This window comes from Molothrus ater, chromosome Z (genome assembly GCF_012460135.2).
Source record: "Molothrus ater isolate BHLD 08-10-18 breed brown headed cowbird chromosome Z, BPBGC_Mater_1.1, whole genome shotgun sequence".
Lineage (NCBI taxonomy): Eukaryota > Metazoa > Chordata > Aves > Passeriformes > Icteridae > Molothrus > Molothrus ater.
Window position 1 is genome coordinate 17,904,826 of NC_050511.2, and position 14,386 is coordinate 17,919,211.

At 43.8% G+C, this 14,386-nt stretch overlaps 1 protein-coding gene across 1 annotated transcript; it reads left to right on the plus strand.

The window, feature by feature from the left end:
* Positions 1-485: 485 nt before the first annotated feature.
* SETD9 (SET domain containing 9) lies at positions 486-8,293 on the plus strand. Its single transcript, XM_036403687.2, has 6 exons — positions 486-841; positions 1,589-1,953; positions 3,621-3,744; positions 4,690-4,805; positions 5,866-5,971; positions 8,149-8,293. The coding sequence occupies exons 1-6, from the start codon at positions 486-488 to the stop codon at positions 8,234-8,236; spliced, it is 1,155 nt and encodes a 384-aa protein (XP_036259580.2). The 3' UTR covers positions 8,237-8,293.
* The last annotated feature ends 6,093 nt before the right edge of the window (positions 8,294-14,386 follow it).

Consider the following 14,386-nt stretch of genomic DNA (forward strand, 5'->3'; position numbering starts at 1 on the left):
TCTTCTCCCGGGAAACGGGATGTGAGGATGTGGCCTTAAGCTGCTTTGAGGGAGGTTCAGGTTGGATATTAGGAGGAATTTCTTGGCAGGGAGGATGATAAGACATTGGAATGGGCTGCCCGGGGAGGTGGTGGAGTCACAGTCCCTGAAGGTGTTTAAGGGAAAATTGAACAATGATCCTCACAGTGGCGTTTGGGCATAGGCTGGACTCGATCTGAGAGCTCTCTTCCAGCCTAATTCGTTCTGTGACTATCTGAGGCACTAAAAGCCCTTAGAATCGCTGGAAGCAGGCACTGGATGATTTTGGAGAGGTGCTCTGACAGTATAAGGAGTGGTCTTTAACGGCCGCTTCTAGATAATTTTTAAACCACCTTTTCATCTGATCTTGTCTTTCCGGATTGTTCAGTACAACACAGAAGGTGCAACGTAACATTGTTCCGAGAGAACCGTGTGTATTTCCGTCTGTAAGTGTGCACCCAGGAGCTATGCGTTTTCATTCCCGGTGCCTGCAGCTCTCCCCGCTCTGGGTACTGCGCCTCGTTACCCGCGGAGCGATAGCCGGGCCCTCACCCCCGGCCCCTGCGCTCCCCCTCACGGCCCGCCCTCCGCTCGCCGCCCCGCCGGCCGCTCGCAGCCAATGGCAGCTCAGGACACAAACGCGCCGGCGTGTGTCCGGATCGCAGATTGGCTGTTCCAGTTTGCGCGGGCGCGGCGCGGCAGCGGGGCGGTGCCGGGACCGTGAGGGAGAGGCCGCCATGCTGCGAGAGCTGCGGCGGCGCTGGCGCTCCTACAAGTACCGCTTCGTGCCCTGGCTCGCCCTCAACCTCCGCCGCCAGCGCAGGTGAAGCGCGGGAAAGACCCCGGGCGCCAGCCCAGACCCCGCTGCCCCTTGTCGGGATGTTCTGGGGCGCCGCAGGAGCTCACTCAGAAGTGCTTTAGCATTGGTCGCCCCTCGGCTGTCATTAACTTCTTAGGGGCATTAAAATGGTGTTTAACGTTGTAGATAGATAGATAGATAGATAGATAGATAGATAGATAGATAGATAGATAGATAGATAGATAGATAGATAGATAGATAGATAGATAGATAGATGATAAAATAAATAATTTCTTCTTGGTAAGATGTGTATGCCATCGAAAAGTGGTGTTTGAATTTAAGTTATTATGGCATGGTTATAAGTAACAAAATTACAATAACTAACTAAATTAAAACCTTCCTTCCCCATGCAATATTTTTCTTGCCTCATTTAAAGTGTAATGAACTTTGTATTTTTTAAAATAAACATTATGATAACTATGGTTTATTTTCGGTGTTTTTTTCACTGAGAGCTCAGTAGGCTTTAACTTACTTGTGGTAAATACTCGGAGATTATGATTTATAGTAGAACAGTACTAGTTTTTACTAAACGGTCTTTTTCAGTGTTTTAAGAACAGTGGCTTTAGCTTGAACAAGCATGAACAAAGCTTGGGGCTTTCTAAAACAACAGTGTATTGAAGTTACTGGTGCTGCAAAATGGCTCTTCTCTATTTAGAAAAAAAAAAAGGTAATACATATTTCTAATTTTAAAATATTTTATTTTCTTTACAGGACCCTTCGATATGTTCCTGAAAGCTCTCAAGACAAAATTATTGCTGATGAAGATGTCTTTGAAACACTACTGAAAACATTTAAAGCTCTGTTCATAAATGACTTAAGTAGACAAGCAGATATTCTGGCCTTACTTCCAGAAGTCAAGTGTCAATATCTAGAATTACTTTCTGTGGAGCAGAAGCAATCAGAAGTAAAGTCTTGTAACCATCAGGGTCAGCATGTGTTTAGTCCTGAGGAGGTTTTGTTCAACACGCTTGGGTTCACTGTTAGCAGAGACCGGAGTTCGCTGGTGTCTGCTGGAACTGGAGTCTTTGTTACCAGAGGTTTTGTTCCGAGGGGGACGGTTGTGTCTATGTATCCTGGTAATGGAGTGTTCGTATTTTTGATTAAGTTAGATGGGACTTCTAACCATCTGATCATGGAATGCCAAAGATCTGCACTAATTTTTATTCTGTGGGTTTTCTTTCTGTTATTCCTTAGCAAAATCACCAGTTAAGCTGCATGAGAATATTTATAAACTATCTGAAGTTATTTTGGAAATACAAAAAACAATATTGGGAAGGATAATTTTGTTTATAAAAAAATTTTAGTAGTTAAAGCCTGATTTTTCCTGCAGCTGCAAGACTTGTTTCAGATTCTTTAAATGTAAATGCACAGGAGAAATTTAAACTAGATGAACAGAACAGTTTCATTCCTTGGGGTTTTTGTTTTGGTTCAGGATTTGAAAAATGAGGTTTGAGATCTCCACACAGTTCAGTAGACAATTGCATGAGCTTCTTCAAAGTACAGAAGTACAAAGTGGAGAATGGAAATAAAACCTTCATTTAGCAGAACTTTATTCCATGAAGTGTGTTTGGAAAAATCAGTACTTCTCTCTTCCTCATTTCTTGGAACTGTATTTGCATACATTTCTTAAAAAGGTTGTAATTCTGTCAGTGTGGCCAAGCTAGCAGCTCTGCTGAGTTGCTTTGGGTTTGTTAATGTTTCATACAGCAAAATCATCCCCCGTGGTCTCTGGCCTGTGCCAGCAATGCAGGATCGGGAGCAGCCGCAGCATTCCCTGGGCAGTGGAGTGCATATTTTGGAGTGCCTGGCCACTGCCATTGAATACTCATGGACTGACTGGTTGTTGAGTGACAGTGAGAGAGCCTGCTACTTCTGCAGCTCACTTCAGATTTCAGGCACACACCAGATGTGAGCGTAGGCTCGTTCAGAGTCTCCTGTGACAGCTCTTATAGCAAAACAAGAGGATGGGCTGTTGAAATGCCTTCTCAGGGTATTGACCTGCCATGCTGGGCATGGGACCTGTGTACAGGCACTGCAGCCTGCCTGTGGCTTTGCCTGGCTCCTTGTGAGATTGCAGTGCAGGATTTCTGCAGAGAGGTACTGAAGATGTAGTGGGTATGAGGGATGCAGGACAACGATTTCATGAAAATTGGCAAGCCAGTCAGCTTGCCGTTTGCTTTTCTCTGCTTTGGAAGTCGTGGCAGGTTAAATCCTCCCCTCAGATTTGGGAAACAGTCTGCTGAAATATTTTGTTCCTGGTTTGTCATTTTTCATCTCCTGGACCAAACAAAATCCCTGTGGTAATGGAGGGAGGTGTTTCAGATTCTTTGGTGAATCTGTGTGTATTTTTCAGAGTCCTGGTGCAGTAGTAATAAAACAGCTTAGTATCTTAAGCTGTGTTCTCCTGAACAAGTATCACCTGATGTTTTCCTCTCTGAAGCACGCTAGTTGGCTTTAGGGCTTTATCTAGCTCTCCCAAAGATACTAATTTCAGGCCTTCTATGATTTTCTGTGAGGCTTCTCTCTTTATAATGTATCAGCTCATTTACTTGAGAGGGGATTTTTTACATCCCAAAAAGTTATGTCTGAAAGTTTGTAGGTTTACAGATGTCAGTGTCACTAAGTGAGAGGGGATTTCTGTCCTACCCACTGTCTCTCCTTTGAGTTTCTTTGTGGAGGAGACTGAAAGCCCATTCTGACAGTTAACTTATTTTCTTCTGAAATAATATCTGTCTTGCAACAGGTACAGTATACAGAAAGCATGAGCCCATCTTTTTCCAGTCCCTTGGCAATCCCTTTATTTTTAGGTGTATTGATGGTGTCCTTATTGATGGGAACGATAAGGGACTGTCAAGATCAGTGTACAGGTAAGCAGAAGAAATAGAGGATTGTCACTCATCTGATTTAAAACAGAGATACTCCTCATCTTCCCTGTTTCTTACCCTGAGTTGTACATGATTGTCATCCACCTGTGCATTGCTCATAATGCAAACAGCACAAGGGTGAGAGATGTTGGATGTGATCCATTATGTACTTGTGTCATCATCTATAACACCAGTGAGATGCATTTTGCTGTAGAGACCTTCCTGTACAGAAAATAGTTGTACTACAGCAGGATGTAGTGTAAAAGTATTGAAATGTTTCTGAGCTGTTACTCAAACCTGCTTACTTCATTAAGTCCAAGTCCCTTCTCCTTGTGGGACCTACCTAAAACTGAACCGTGTGACTAAGAGCATCACAGAAACATTCCTTGAACTGTGACAGACTTGGTGCTATGATCCCTCCCCAGAGGAGCCCTGTGACTGGCCACCCTTTCAGTGAAGAATCTTTTCATAATGTCCAGTCTGAACTTCCCATGACACAGCTAACTGGTTGATTTACCTTAAGATATAATTTGTTGCAATTTGTGTTTAAATATGATGTGAAAAGAACTAGGAGGTTGATAGAAATTAATACCTAGTTTGAGTAGTACTACCCACGAATACAAGATTTTAATTTTTGGAATGAGTTGAAAGCTAGTATTGTAATGAGTCTTTGCATTTTAAGAGATGAATGAAAGGTGTTGACACTTCTGTAATGGTAATGTTAGATGTTGATTTGTGGACGAGTGTGTGGTAGTTTGGTGCAGGTTCTTCCACCAGGGTCTGAAGGACACCACAGACTAGTGGGATCTGTTGGTCTATGCACATGCCCTCCACCCCAGGTGGGTTGGGCAGCTGTAAGTTTATGCAGTGGCCATTCCTACAGAGGAAGCAAGATAACCTGTGAGATGAAGGAGCCATGATCCACGCTAATGCTGTCGGGCATTTCAGGTCTTGCAGCAGAAGAGATCAACTTGGCCCTTTTCAAATGAGTGATGAGAGCTGGCTCACAGCCACCCTGCAAAACCCACTGGCAGTGGGACAGTACGTCAACAACTGCTCACATGGTAAGTTGTCAGGTAAATTTTCCAAGAATGTGTTTGGCTTTATGGATATAAGTTATTTTGAAGGTGACAGAGAGAACAGGAAATTGATCTTATGGGGGCAGTAGTACTGTTTAAAGCAAGCACTTAGGGAGTAAAACTTTTCTGAGGTTTTTTTGTCACAGCTGACTGTTAGAATCCTTCCATGCAGCAACACTTCAAATACACTTTTTCTTTTCTCACTGATGCCCCAGTTTCCCTCCTGGTATGTAGAATGAAAGGCACACACCCCAAAAGTGAGATGGTGGGAAAGGATATCTGGCAAAATACCGTCGGACTAGGACAATTCAGAGTTGCAGATCAAGTTTCCCAGTATTGTTCCAGAAGGCTTTGTGAGAAAACTACCCATGGTGACATGTACAGTAAGATTCTATCACTGCTCACTTTGAACTGTAAGACCTTTTTTAGACTTCCTTACATTTATGCACAAAATCTAGGAAATCGTTGTCTTAAGTAACTCATGGGAACAGTTGTACTGTACAGAAAGTTGAATTGATACCGTACTCAGCTTCTAAGTGAGTTTCATAGCCTGCACTACACTAAAGATTCTCTGCCTCCAAGTAGCATTCAGAAAGGCTGCTGGAGGAGCAAAGCTTGCTGGGGATTGGCACAGAGATACAGAAGTGTTCCATGAAACTGTTTCCTCCAGGTCATGTGTATGTGATTTTTTTCCCTGCCTATGTTTCTGACATGTTTTACCACAAGGCAAAAATATTTTCCTTTTTTTTTTTAACTGTAAAAGCAAACACTGTGTATTTGGCACTATTAGCAGTGCTGTAAGCTACCCCTGGTACTAAACAAGATGTGCCTCTTCATTGACATGTTGATAACTGGGCAAAGCTCCTATAGTTGATTGCATACCTCTTGTGTAATTCAAAATAGGCCTTCAGAGGAGCACGGTACCTCCCAACAGAGGAATGGTTTTCAGGCTTGGTGAAGCATCTGGTTCTTCTGTAGCTGCACATTTGATGTTTTTACACATCTCTAAGCCCTATCTAATAATTTTTTTTTTTTTAATTCCTAGAAAAAGCAGCAAATGTGTGTTATCAAGAGTTTGACGTGCCAGGACATTTTCCAGTAGAACTGAAACAGTATCTTCCAAACATCGTCTACAGCCATGACATAGAGAGGTTGGCAGCAAATGAAAGAGCTCATAGATTTGTATGATACAAAGCATACTGCATGTGTAAAGAAAAGACAGACATGGTCGAAAAATAACAAACCGTATGAAGATGAGATACACAAAAGTGTGCAACTATATGGGGGAGTTACCTCTCTGAATAGACTAATTTTAATTATAAGACTCCTCATTCTTTTTTCCGCATTTTCACACATGAAATCAGCATATCTCTGAAGACACAGTTTTACAAGCAGTGTTGCACTATAGTGCAATTCTTCTGAATCCCATAAAGCAGTAGTTGTACTTTGTATTACAGTACTGAGGCTTTTCAGTACATATCTCAAATCTGTTTCGGTCTTGACCAAAGCCCTTCTGAGATAATTCAGATTTAGGCTTCTTACTCTCTGTTCTCCATGTCTTCTGCTTATGTGACAAATAAGCAGATGAATTTGCAAGAAGAAACCTAAAATTGTATTGAGACAAGTGAAACACTGTGCAATATAAGGACATATAGTTACAGTACAATTAGTAAAATTACAACATCCTCTTTATGACTTGAAAGTCCAACTTTTTTCAGAAATTAGAACACTTGGAAATATTTCTCAGATAATCCTTTTAATTTCAAGGATGTATAAGAATTTTAGAGCAGATCATCTGAACTTTTAGTGTAATTCTGGAGTTATTTAAGTACTCTGAAATTTCATTTGAGAAAGTTGCGGTGCATATTGGAAAAACTGCTTTTCTGATTAAACTTAGAGTTTGTTGAGTGAAGGTTAAAGATGCTCTTGGAATCTGCAGATAATTAAGTGCTAATAAAATAAACAGTAGGACTAAATTCTCAGGAACCCTGGACACTGTACTTAAGGTGTGAAAGCACATAAACCATAGGACTGCTTCAGGAAGGAGGAATTTTGCTCTTGCTTGGAATCTGTCTAAGAAAATATGGTCTTCTGGTCATCATTTCTCCCAGTGTGCTGCCACCAGACAAAAATCCCATCTGCTTCTAGGTGCTTGCTTCAATACTGATGTATACCTTGCTGACAACATAGATTATCTGGTTTCTAGATCTTTTTATGTCTTATGAAACAGTTCTCAGTACTTATTTACCTTGTTTCATATGTTTCAAAATGGCCTCACACTAAATTTCGAATAGTGGAGACTTGAGTTCATGCTGTTTTCCACTTCCGGGTTCATCAGTACGCTAAGCATGTGCTCTCCTTCCCAGAACACATACTTCAGTTTTAGGGCATGATCATTCATTAAAAGGAAGTTTAGAGGAGTGGGTTTCTACCCCTCTAAATTTCTCTGTGCAAAACTGCCTGCCAGCTCCTGATTTTAGCTGGCTGAGGGAGCTGGGGTTGTTTATCCTGGAGAAAAGGAGACTGAAGGGTGACCTTATCTGCCTGAAGGGTGGCTGTAGTCAGGTAGGGGTTGGTCTCTTTCACCAGGCAACAACTGACAGAACCAGAGGACACAGTCATAAGCTATGACAAGGGAGATATAGGTTGGATGTTAGGAAAAGGTTTTTTATGGAAAGAGTGATAAAGTACTGGAATGGTCTGCCCAGGGTGGTGGTGGAGTCACCATCCCTGGATGTGTTTAAAAAAAGATTGGATGTGGCACTTGGTGCCATGGTTCAGTTGAGTTGTTAGGGCATGGGTTGGGCTCAATGATCTTAAAGGTCTTTTCCACCCTAGTGATTCTGTGATCATTGACCCATCCCTGCAGATGGCAGCAGGTCTCTGGTGCAGATAGGAGCTGGCTTCCTGGGTGGTGGTGTGCCCTAGGAGAGATGCTTTAGCCAGCTGGCACCTGTGGACAGGTGTGTCCACAGGAGTGGCTTCTGCTGCATGAACTTTGCTGTAGCTTCTGTTCCTGTTTGAGTAAGTGCGTCTCTTGCAGTCTTGACTAATTCTTTTCATCTCTGAATGATTGTGTGGAACAATTGAATGGAAACGCTTTTTGCATACCCACATAGGCTGTTGGTTTTTAAATTATATTTGTTTTGCTTATATTGCTGTCTGTATTCCAGTGTTGTTTCCCATGTTCCCTGCCCTGCATTATGCATATTACTCAAAACTAATCTGGATGAGGGCATTGGTTTAGCTTCTTGAAGTGAAGAATTGAAAACAATTTAAAGGAAGATACAACTCTTCATTTTCATGTGTTTTGCTTCTTCTTTTACAGCCACTTGAGGTGTGTAGTTCTTGTCACTCTCAGAGACATCAAGCAAGGAGAAGAACTTTTTTCAAATTACTACACTGTTGTCAGCTGAATTATCAGATTCAAAACTGAAGAAATCTGTGTCAATAAAATATGTATGGTGCCTGTACTTCAAGTTTCATCATCATTTTTGTAAGGGAAAACTGTCGTTTTACCATCCAGAGAGCAAAACTGTAGAAATTCAGCAAAATTGAGTTTCTCTGAAAATAGTCCACATTTGATGCACAGGTGAAGATTTAGCTATTTACATCATTAGGTTCTCAGATGTTGCTGTTGTCGATATTTCTGTAGTTGTACTTGGTGTTTAGCTGTCCATACGGTAGTTCATAAAATTAGAACCTAAGTTCTGGACATGTAATTTAATCTACCAGATTGCACAGTTGTCTGTAACTGGGACTGTTGTAGTATTTTTCCATTTAATTTCCTGTGCTTTAAAGGGATGCAGCTCATAAGAATGACTATCCTCTTGAATTGTATAATATATAATGCTAATCCTCATAATTCACAGTAGTTACTAGGTCTATTTTTGGTTTTCTTGAGGCTGACCCCTTTGATATCAGCTTGCTTTTAAAAAGCACAGCAGTACAGGCAGTTGTCCTGATCTTGTATGAAGCCCATTTTGGAACCATGCTGATGGGCCCTCAACTGTACCTGCACAGTGCACTGTCATCTTGAGGCCAGCTTGAGCCACTGGCTTCAGCTGTGCCAGTCCTGTGTGCCTTTAAGCCTCTCCCAGTCCTGATTCCAGTGATTCATGGCAAGCTTCCTGGCATGTAGCAACTTCCATTGCTTTTATTCTGCAAGAGAACTTAATTAATCAGTTGCTGGTATAAACAGGGCCAGCTATTCCCACGTTGAGTTTTGCTGCTGTCTGCAAACTGCTTTCAGAAAGATGAAACCAGTATTTAACTGCAGAAGTCCAAGCAAGTCTCCCAATGAATTTGTGGTTGGCATAAGCTCGTGAGAGAGGAGGAGCTGGGAAATGCTGTGCTGTTACAAATTGGGTAGTGGCTGGGGCAGCCAGGGTGCCCTGCTTAGATGCTGAGGCATCATCTCCTTTTCAGAATGCAAAGCTTTGTTCTGTTTGCATTATGTGGTCTGCTTCCAAGCCTGAACCTTGCCTGTCACATTCATTTGGAAGTCCTTCACTGCCAGAGGAGGCTGGCTATTTCAGCAGTTAACCAGCTGAAGTTAACCAGCAGAGCTCTGAGACAGTGGCATCAGGCTCAGCATGGGTTGTGCAATTTTCATGATGATGCTCAGGGTGACTTCTGGTGACATTCTTTGTGTCATCACTGCTTGGTAAGGTATCAGAGCAGTGATCACCACTGCTAAAGAGGAATTCATCCTCCATGACTCTGAGGATCCCTTCTCTCCTGAGCTGACTCTTCTCAGCTCTCTCAGAGGTTATTAGGACCTCTTGATCTGTGGAGGAAGCTGGATGTCAAGTGCACTTGCATCCAGGGGGTGTGGTTCCCCAGGGAGCTCCCATGGCACTCTGGAAGGAGGAGAGCAGGAAAAGGGTGTGTGTGGGTGTGGGTGTGTGTATGTATGTGTGGGTGGGTGTATATGTTGCTGCTTATTTGTCCCTTTTCCCTTGCTGTTAAAACTGCTGTTCTTTCCTGGCCACTGCTGTTCTTTCCTGGCCACTATTCATCAGACCCTCCCATGATCTGACTTGCTAAGCACAGTAACACCACCACTACCACCACCACCCCATGCTTTCTCTGCTATTTTGTTCTCTTCTATTGCAGTGAGCTGAAGCAACTCATAGAAAACAGCTTCCAGAAGGGCCAGAGTGAGCCAGAGAGCAGGAAGCCCATAGGTGGTGTCAGAGTTGACCGATTTGACTCCCTGGTCTTACAAAGCTGTGCTTTCAGACAATTCTATTTTGCACATAAAGGTGATGCTGTACTTGCTCACTGCCTGCCAGGCTGCTTTGCTCCCCACTGCCGGTTGCTCCTCCTCGTGCTGGTTCTGGAGCTCACCTGGCAACACAGGGAACCATGTAAGGAACTGCAGCAAGAGGGATTGGTGATGTTCTGCCACCTTGAGAACTGTACATGTCAGGCCTGTTGGCATAGCAGGCAGGTGCGTGCCAGCCACAGCAAAGGAGCAGGTGGGGATAAGAAGTCATGCTGCAGGGCAGGATTGTGCCCATGGCTCAGCACGGTGAAGGGAGCAGGAAAGCACATTTCTGCTGGGGCATCCTGGCCTTCTCCCCTGTCAGAGGGACAATACTTACTTACAGAGACGGAAGAGAAATCCAAGAACTAGTAGAGGAAGTGTTTTATCAAACTGATAGCCAGGGTTTATGCTTGTAGTGTTTGTTGCCTTGCAACTTGCAGACAAAACAAGTCAGTGGGCAAAGCAGCAGCAGTGACTGGTTGGGTAGATTTGGAGGTGAGGGTAAGGTTATGCTGTTCATAGGATCCCCGAGCTCAGCATCAGTTGAGCAGCAGCCCCAAGCCCTGTCTGGACCCGGAAGCCCTCAGCAGCCAATCAGCCACTTTGCCAGGAACAGTGCAGCAGATTTAATCAGCTCCAAGGAGCTTCAGCAACCCAGAATGCAGTGAACAGGAACACAGCAGGATGACCCGGAAGGCATCCTTTGACCATCTGTAAGGAGCCAATAGAGACAGATAAACAGACTCATTATCTGGTGGGAAGAGCCACGAAAAGATCCTTTCAGCCTTGGCCCTATTAGTGTAAGCTAATATTAGCATAAGATTCAGTTGTGGTGTTGCTGTGTCACAGAGCTCATTCCCCTGCAAGCTACTGGAGTCACTGACCCAGCCATGTCAGAGGCCTCCAGCCAGACACAGACCTGCTGATGACAAATGTATCTCTCCAGAAATGTCTGATGCCTCTCAGGCTGGACCAACAAACAGTTCTTTTGCAGAAGGTGCTGTGGTTGAAGAGATGTGTAACTGGGTGAAGGAGCAGAGGAAGAAGTGAACAAGTTAAGTAGCATTTGAGTGAATGAGTAAGAGATTGACCAGTTGTTTACAGAGAAGCTACACTCTCAAGACTCTCAGGAGTCTCAAACCTCCATGGTAGTGGAGAAGCTGATGGACTCAGTATCCTGCAAGGTAATTAGCCAAGGATCTTCTGAAGATGAAGGCTGAAAGCAGATCACTGCATGTACCAGGAGGAAGGCTCCTCCTCCTGAAAACAATTATGACTAGCACCTGTTACGAGAGATATGAGGCCCTGGAACTAGAAGTCCAGACAACAGATGAGGTAGGTAAAGATCCTTCTGGAATAGTGAGGCCTTGTAAAACAACACCACCTGTACTTCACATCACAACATGTCTTTTAACAGAAAAAGGGGTGGCTTTAATAGGAGACTCCCTTCTAAGGACAGAGGGACCTGCAATTGGACCCAATGCACCGGGAAGTCTGCTGGCTCCCAGGGACTCAGATAAAGGATGTTACTGGAAAGCTCTTCAGTCTAGAGGGGTATTTGATTACTTCAAACTGGCAGAGACAAAAAACCAAAGAGAAGTATGAGGGCCATTAAAAGAGCCTTCAGGTCCCTGGGATAACTGGGAGTCTGAAGGATCAAGAGTAACAGGTAGTGTTTTCCTTGATTCTTACAGTAACAAAGAATAATATTGATAGGATGATGAACCAAGGGAGTCTCAGTGCCCTGAGCTGGAGGACCATGACTGAGAATGATCAGCTCCCAGCTGACCCTGAGCTTGTGTGGGACCTGCTGCCCAGCTGGATCCCTACAAATTTATGGGGTCTGACAGGACTCATCCTATCAGGATGGATAGGATTCATTCATCAGAGAATCCTAAAAGAGCTGAGTGATGTTGTTGCAAAACTTCTCTCAATGATTTTTGAGCAGTCTTGGGAATCTGGAGAGGTTCCATCTGTCTGGAAGCTGGCAAATGTCCTGATTTTCAAGAAGGGAAATAAGGAGGACCCTGGAAAACACAGGCCTGTCAGTCTCATTTCAGTGCCCAGTAAAATCATAGAAAAGATTATTCTGGGATGTATTGAAAAACAGCTGGAGGACAATTCAGACACTGGTCACAGCCAGCACAGCTTCATGAGAGGAAAAGTCCTGCTTGTTGAACCTGATTTCCATTTATGACGAGGTAGCACATGTAGTAAAGCCAATTGGTGGGATCTTTTGGATTTCACTAAAGCTTCCATTGTTCTCTCTCACTGTATCCTTCTGGACAAAATCAGCTCACAGCTGGACAAACACATCATGGGATGGGTGAGAGCTGGCTCATGGGCTGGGCACAGAGGGTTACAGTGAATGGGGTGGTATCAGACTGGGGACCTGTCACTAGGGGGGTTCCACAGGGCTCCATCATCAGGCCTGTGCTCTTTGACATCTTCATACATGACTTGGATAAATGATGAAAAGGAATACTAAGTTTGCTGATTACCCTAAATGTAGAGGAGCTGTTGACTCCCTTGAGGGCAGAGAGACCATAAAAAATTAGATGGGCAATAACAAACCATATGAAGTTTAACAAAGGGAAGTGCCAAGTTCTGCACCTGGGATGGGGCAGCCCTGGATGTACAGACAGACTGGGGAATGAGAGGCTGCACAGCAGTGCCATGGAAAGGGCCCTGGGGCTCTGGTCCATGGCAAGTTGAACATGAGCCAGCAGTGCCCTGGCAGCCAGGAGGGCCAAGCGTGTCCTGGGGGCATCAGGGACAGCATCACCAGCCAGGCAAGGGAGGGGATTGTCCTGCTCTGCTCTGCACTGGGGCAGCCTCACCTCCAGTGCTGGGGGCACTTCTGGGTGCCACAGTATCAGACATTAAACTACTAGAGAACATCCAGAGGAGGGCCATGAGGATGTTGGAGGTTCTGGAGGGGAAGCCTGATGAGGAACAGCTCTGAGGTCACTTGGTCTGTTCAGCCTGGAGGAGACTGAGGGGAGACTGCACTGTAGTCTTCAGCATCCCCAGGAGAGGAAGCAAAGGGGCAGGCACTGATCTCTTCATTCTCATGACCAGTGGCAGGACCCAAGGAAATGGCCTGGAGTTGTGCCTGGGGGGGTTTAGGTTGGGTATCAGGAAAGGGTTCTTCCCCCAGAAGGTGTTTGGGCACTGGAACAGGCTCCCCAGGGAAGTGGTCACAGCACCAAGCCTGCCAGAGTTCCAGAAGTGCTCATACAATGCTCTCAGACACATGGTGTGCAGTGGGTATTGCGTGCAGGGGAATGAGAGGTTGGACAGCAAGCTGCACTTGGATGATCCTAATGGGTCCCTTCCAACTTAGCATATTCTATGATCCTATGACTTGGCTGTTTGTTGCCTAAGCACTCTAAGGACTTAATCTTATCTTTTTGCTGACAGAAACTCAGGTTTCCTACCTAAATGGAAGTGTAAGTTACATAACTGAGTTGAGGGGAGCTTAAATATACACATACGAAAATACAACCATTTTTAAGACTCCAATACTGCAAGGCTAACAATTAGTTGCATCAAAATAAGAACTAGATGGGGTCAGTCCTAATCATTTATTCTAACATCGATCGTTATGCTAAACAACTAAAAAAGGGAGGTGCAGCTTGTAACTGAAATGTTTTGGATAGGTATTTTGTTTTGCAGATTGTATTGGCCATCATTAGAAAGACATCCTTGTATGTCTCCATCAGGGGAAACAAAGCTCATTACTTGGCAAATTACAACTTCTGTTTAGAATTATACCAGCTTGTACTCCAGTCTAAGTAAAAAAAATAATAATTTCTTTACTTGAAGATTTACTGTGTCAGCCAGTGTAAAAAAAAGCATGCTGGGTCTAGGAGAGAACTCCACTAACTCCATTTGGCATTTGACAGAATTGGTACATAAGATTTTACAGCTTTTTAGAGTCTAAGATCAGTGCTTGTTGTCTTGAGGGACTGGAAAATCAAGGCAAAAAGCATTTCAAACTGTTTAAGTTCAACATTAAGGCCTAAGCCAAGTCAAATTTTTGTATACACAGCTGTAATCTAGCTTGACATGGATTTATGAATTTGGGTGAATTTTCTTTCCCCAGAAAACAGGTATGTGTTCCATACAGCTTAGATACAGTCTGAGGTCTGGGTGACACTGCTGCAATGTGTTACCTTGAAGCTACAATTAAGTCCCATCTGAGATTTGCTATACTTTAGCCATGTTTTAAATGTCTGAGGGAAACCATTACTCATTAGCTACCTGCATCACGATGTGCTGCATTTTTCAC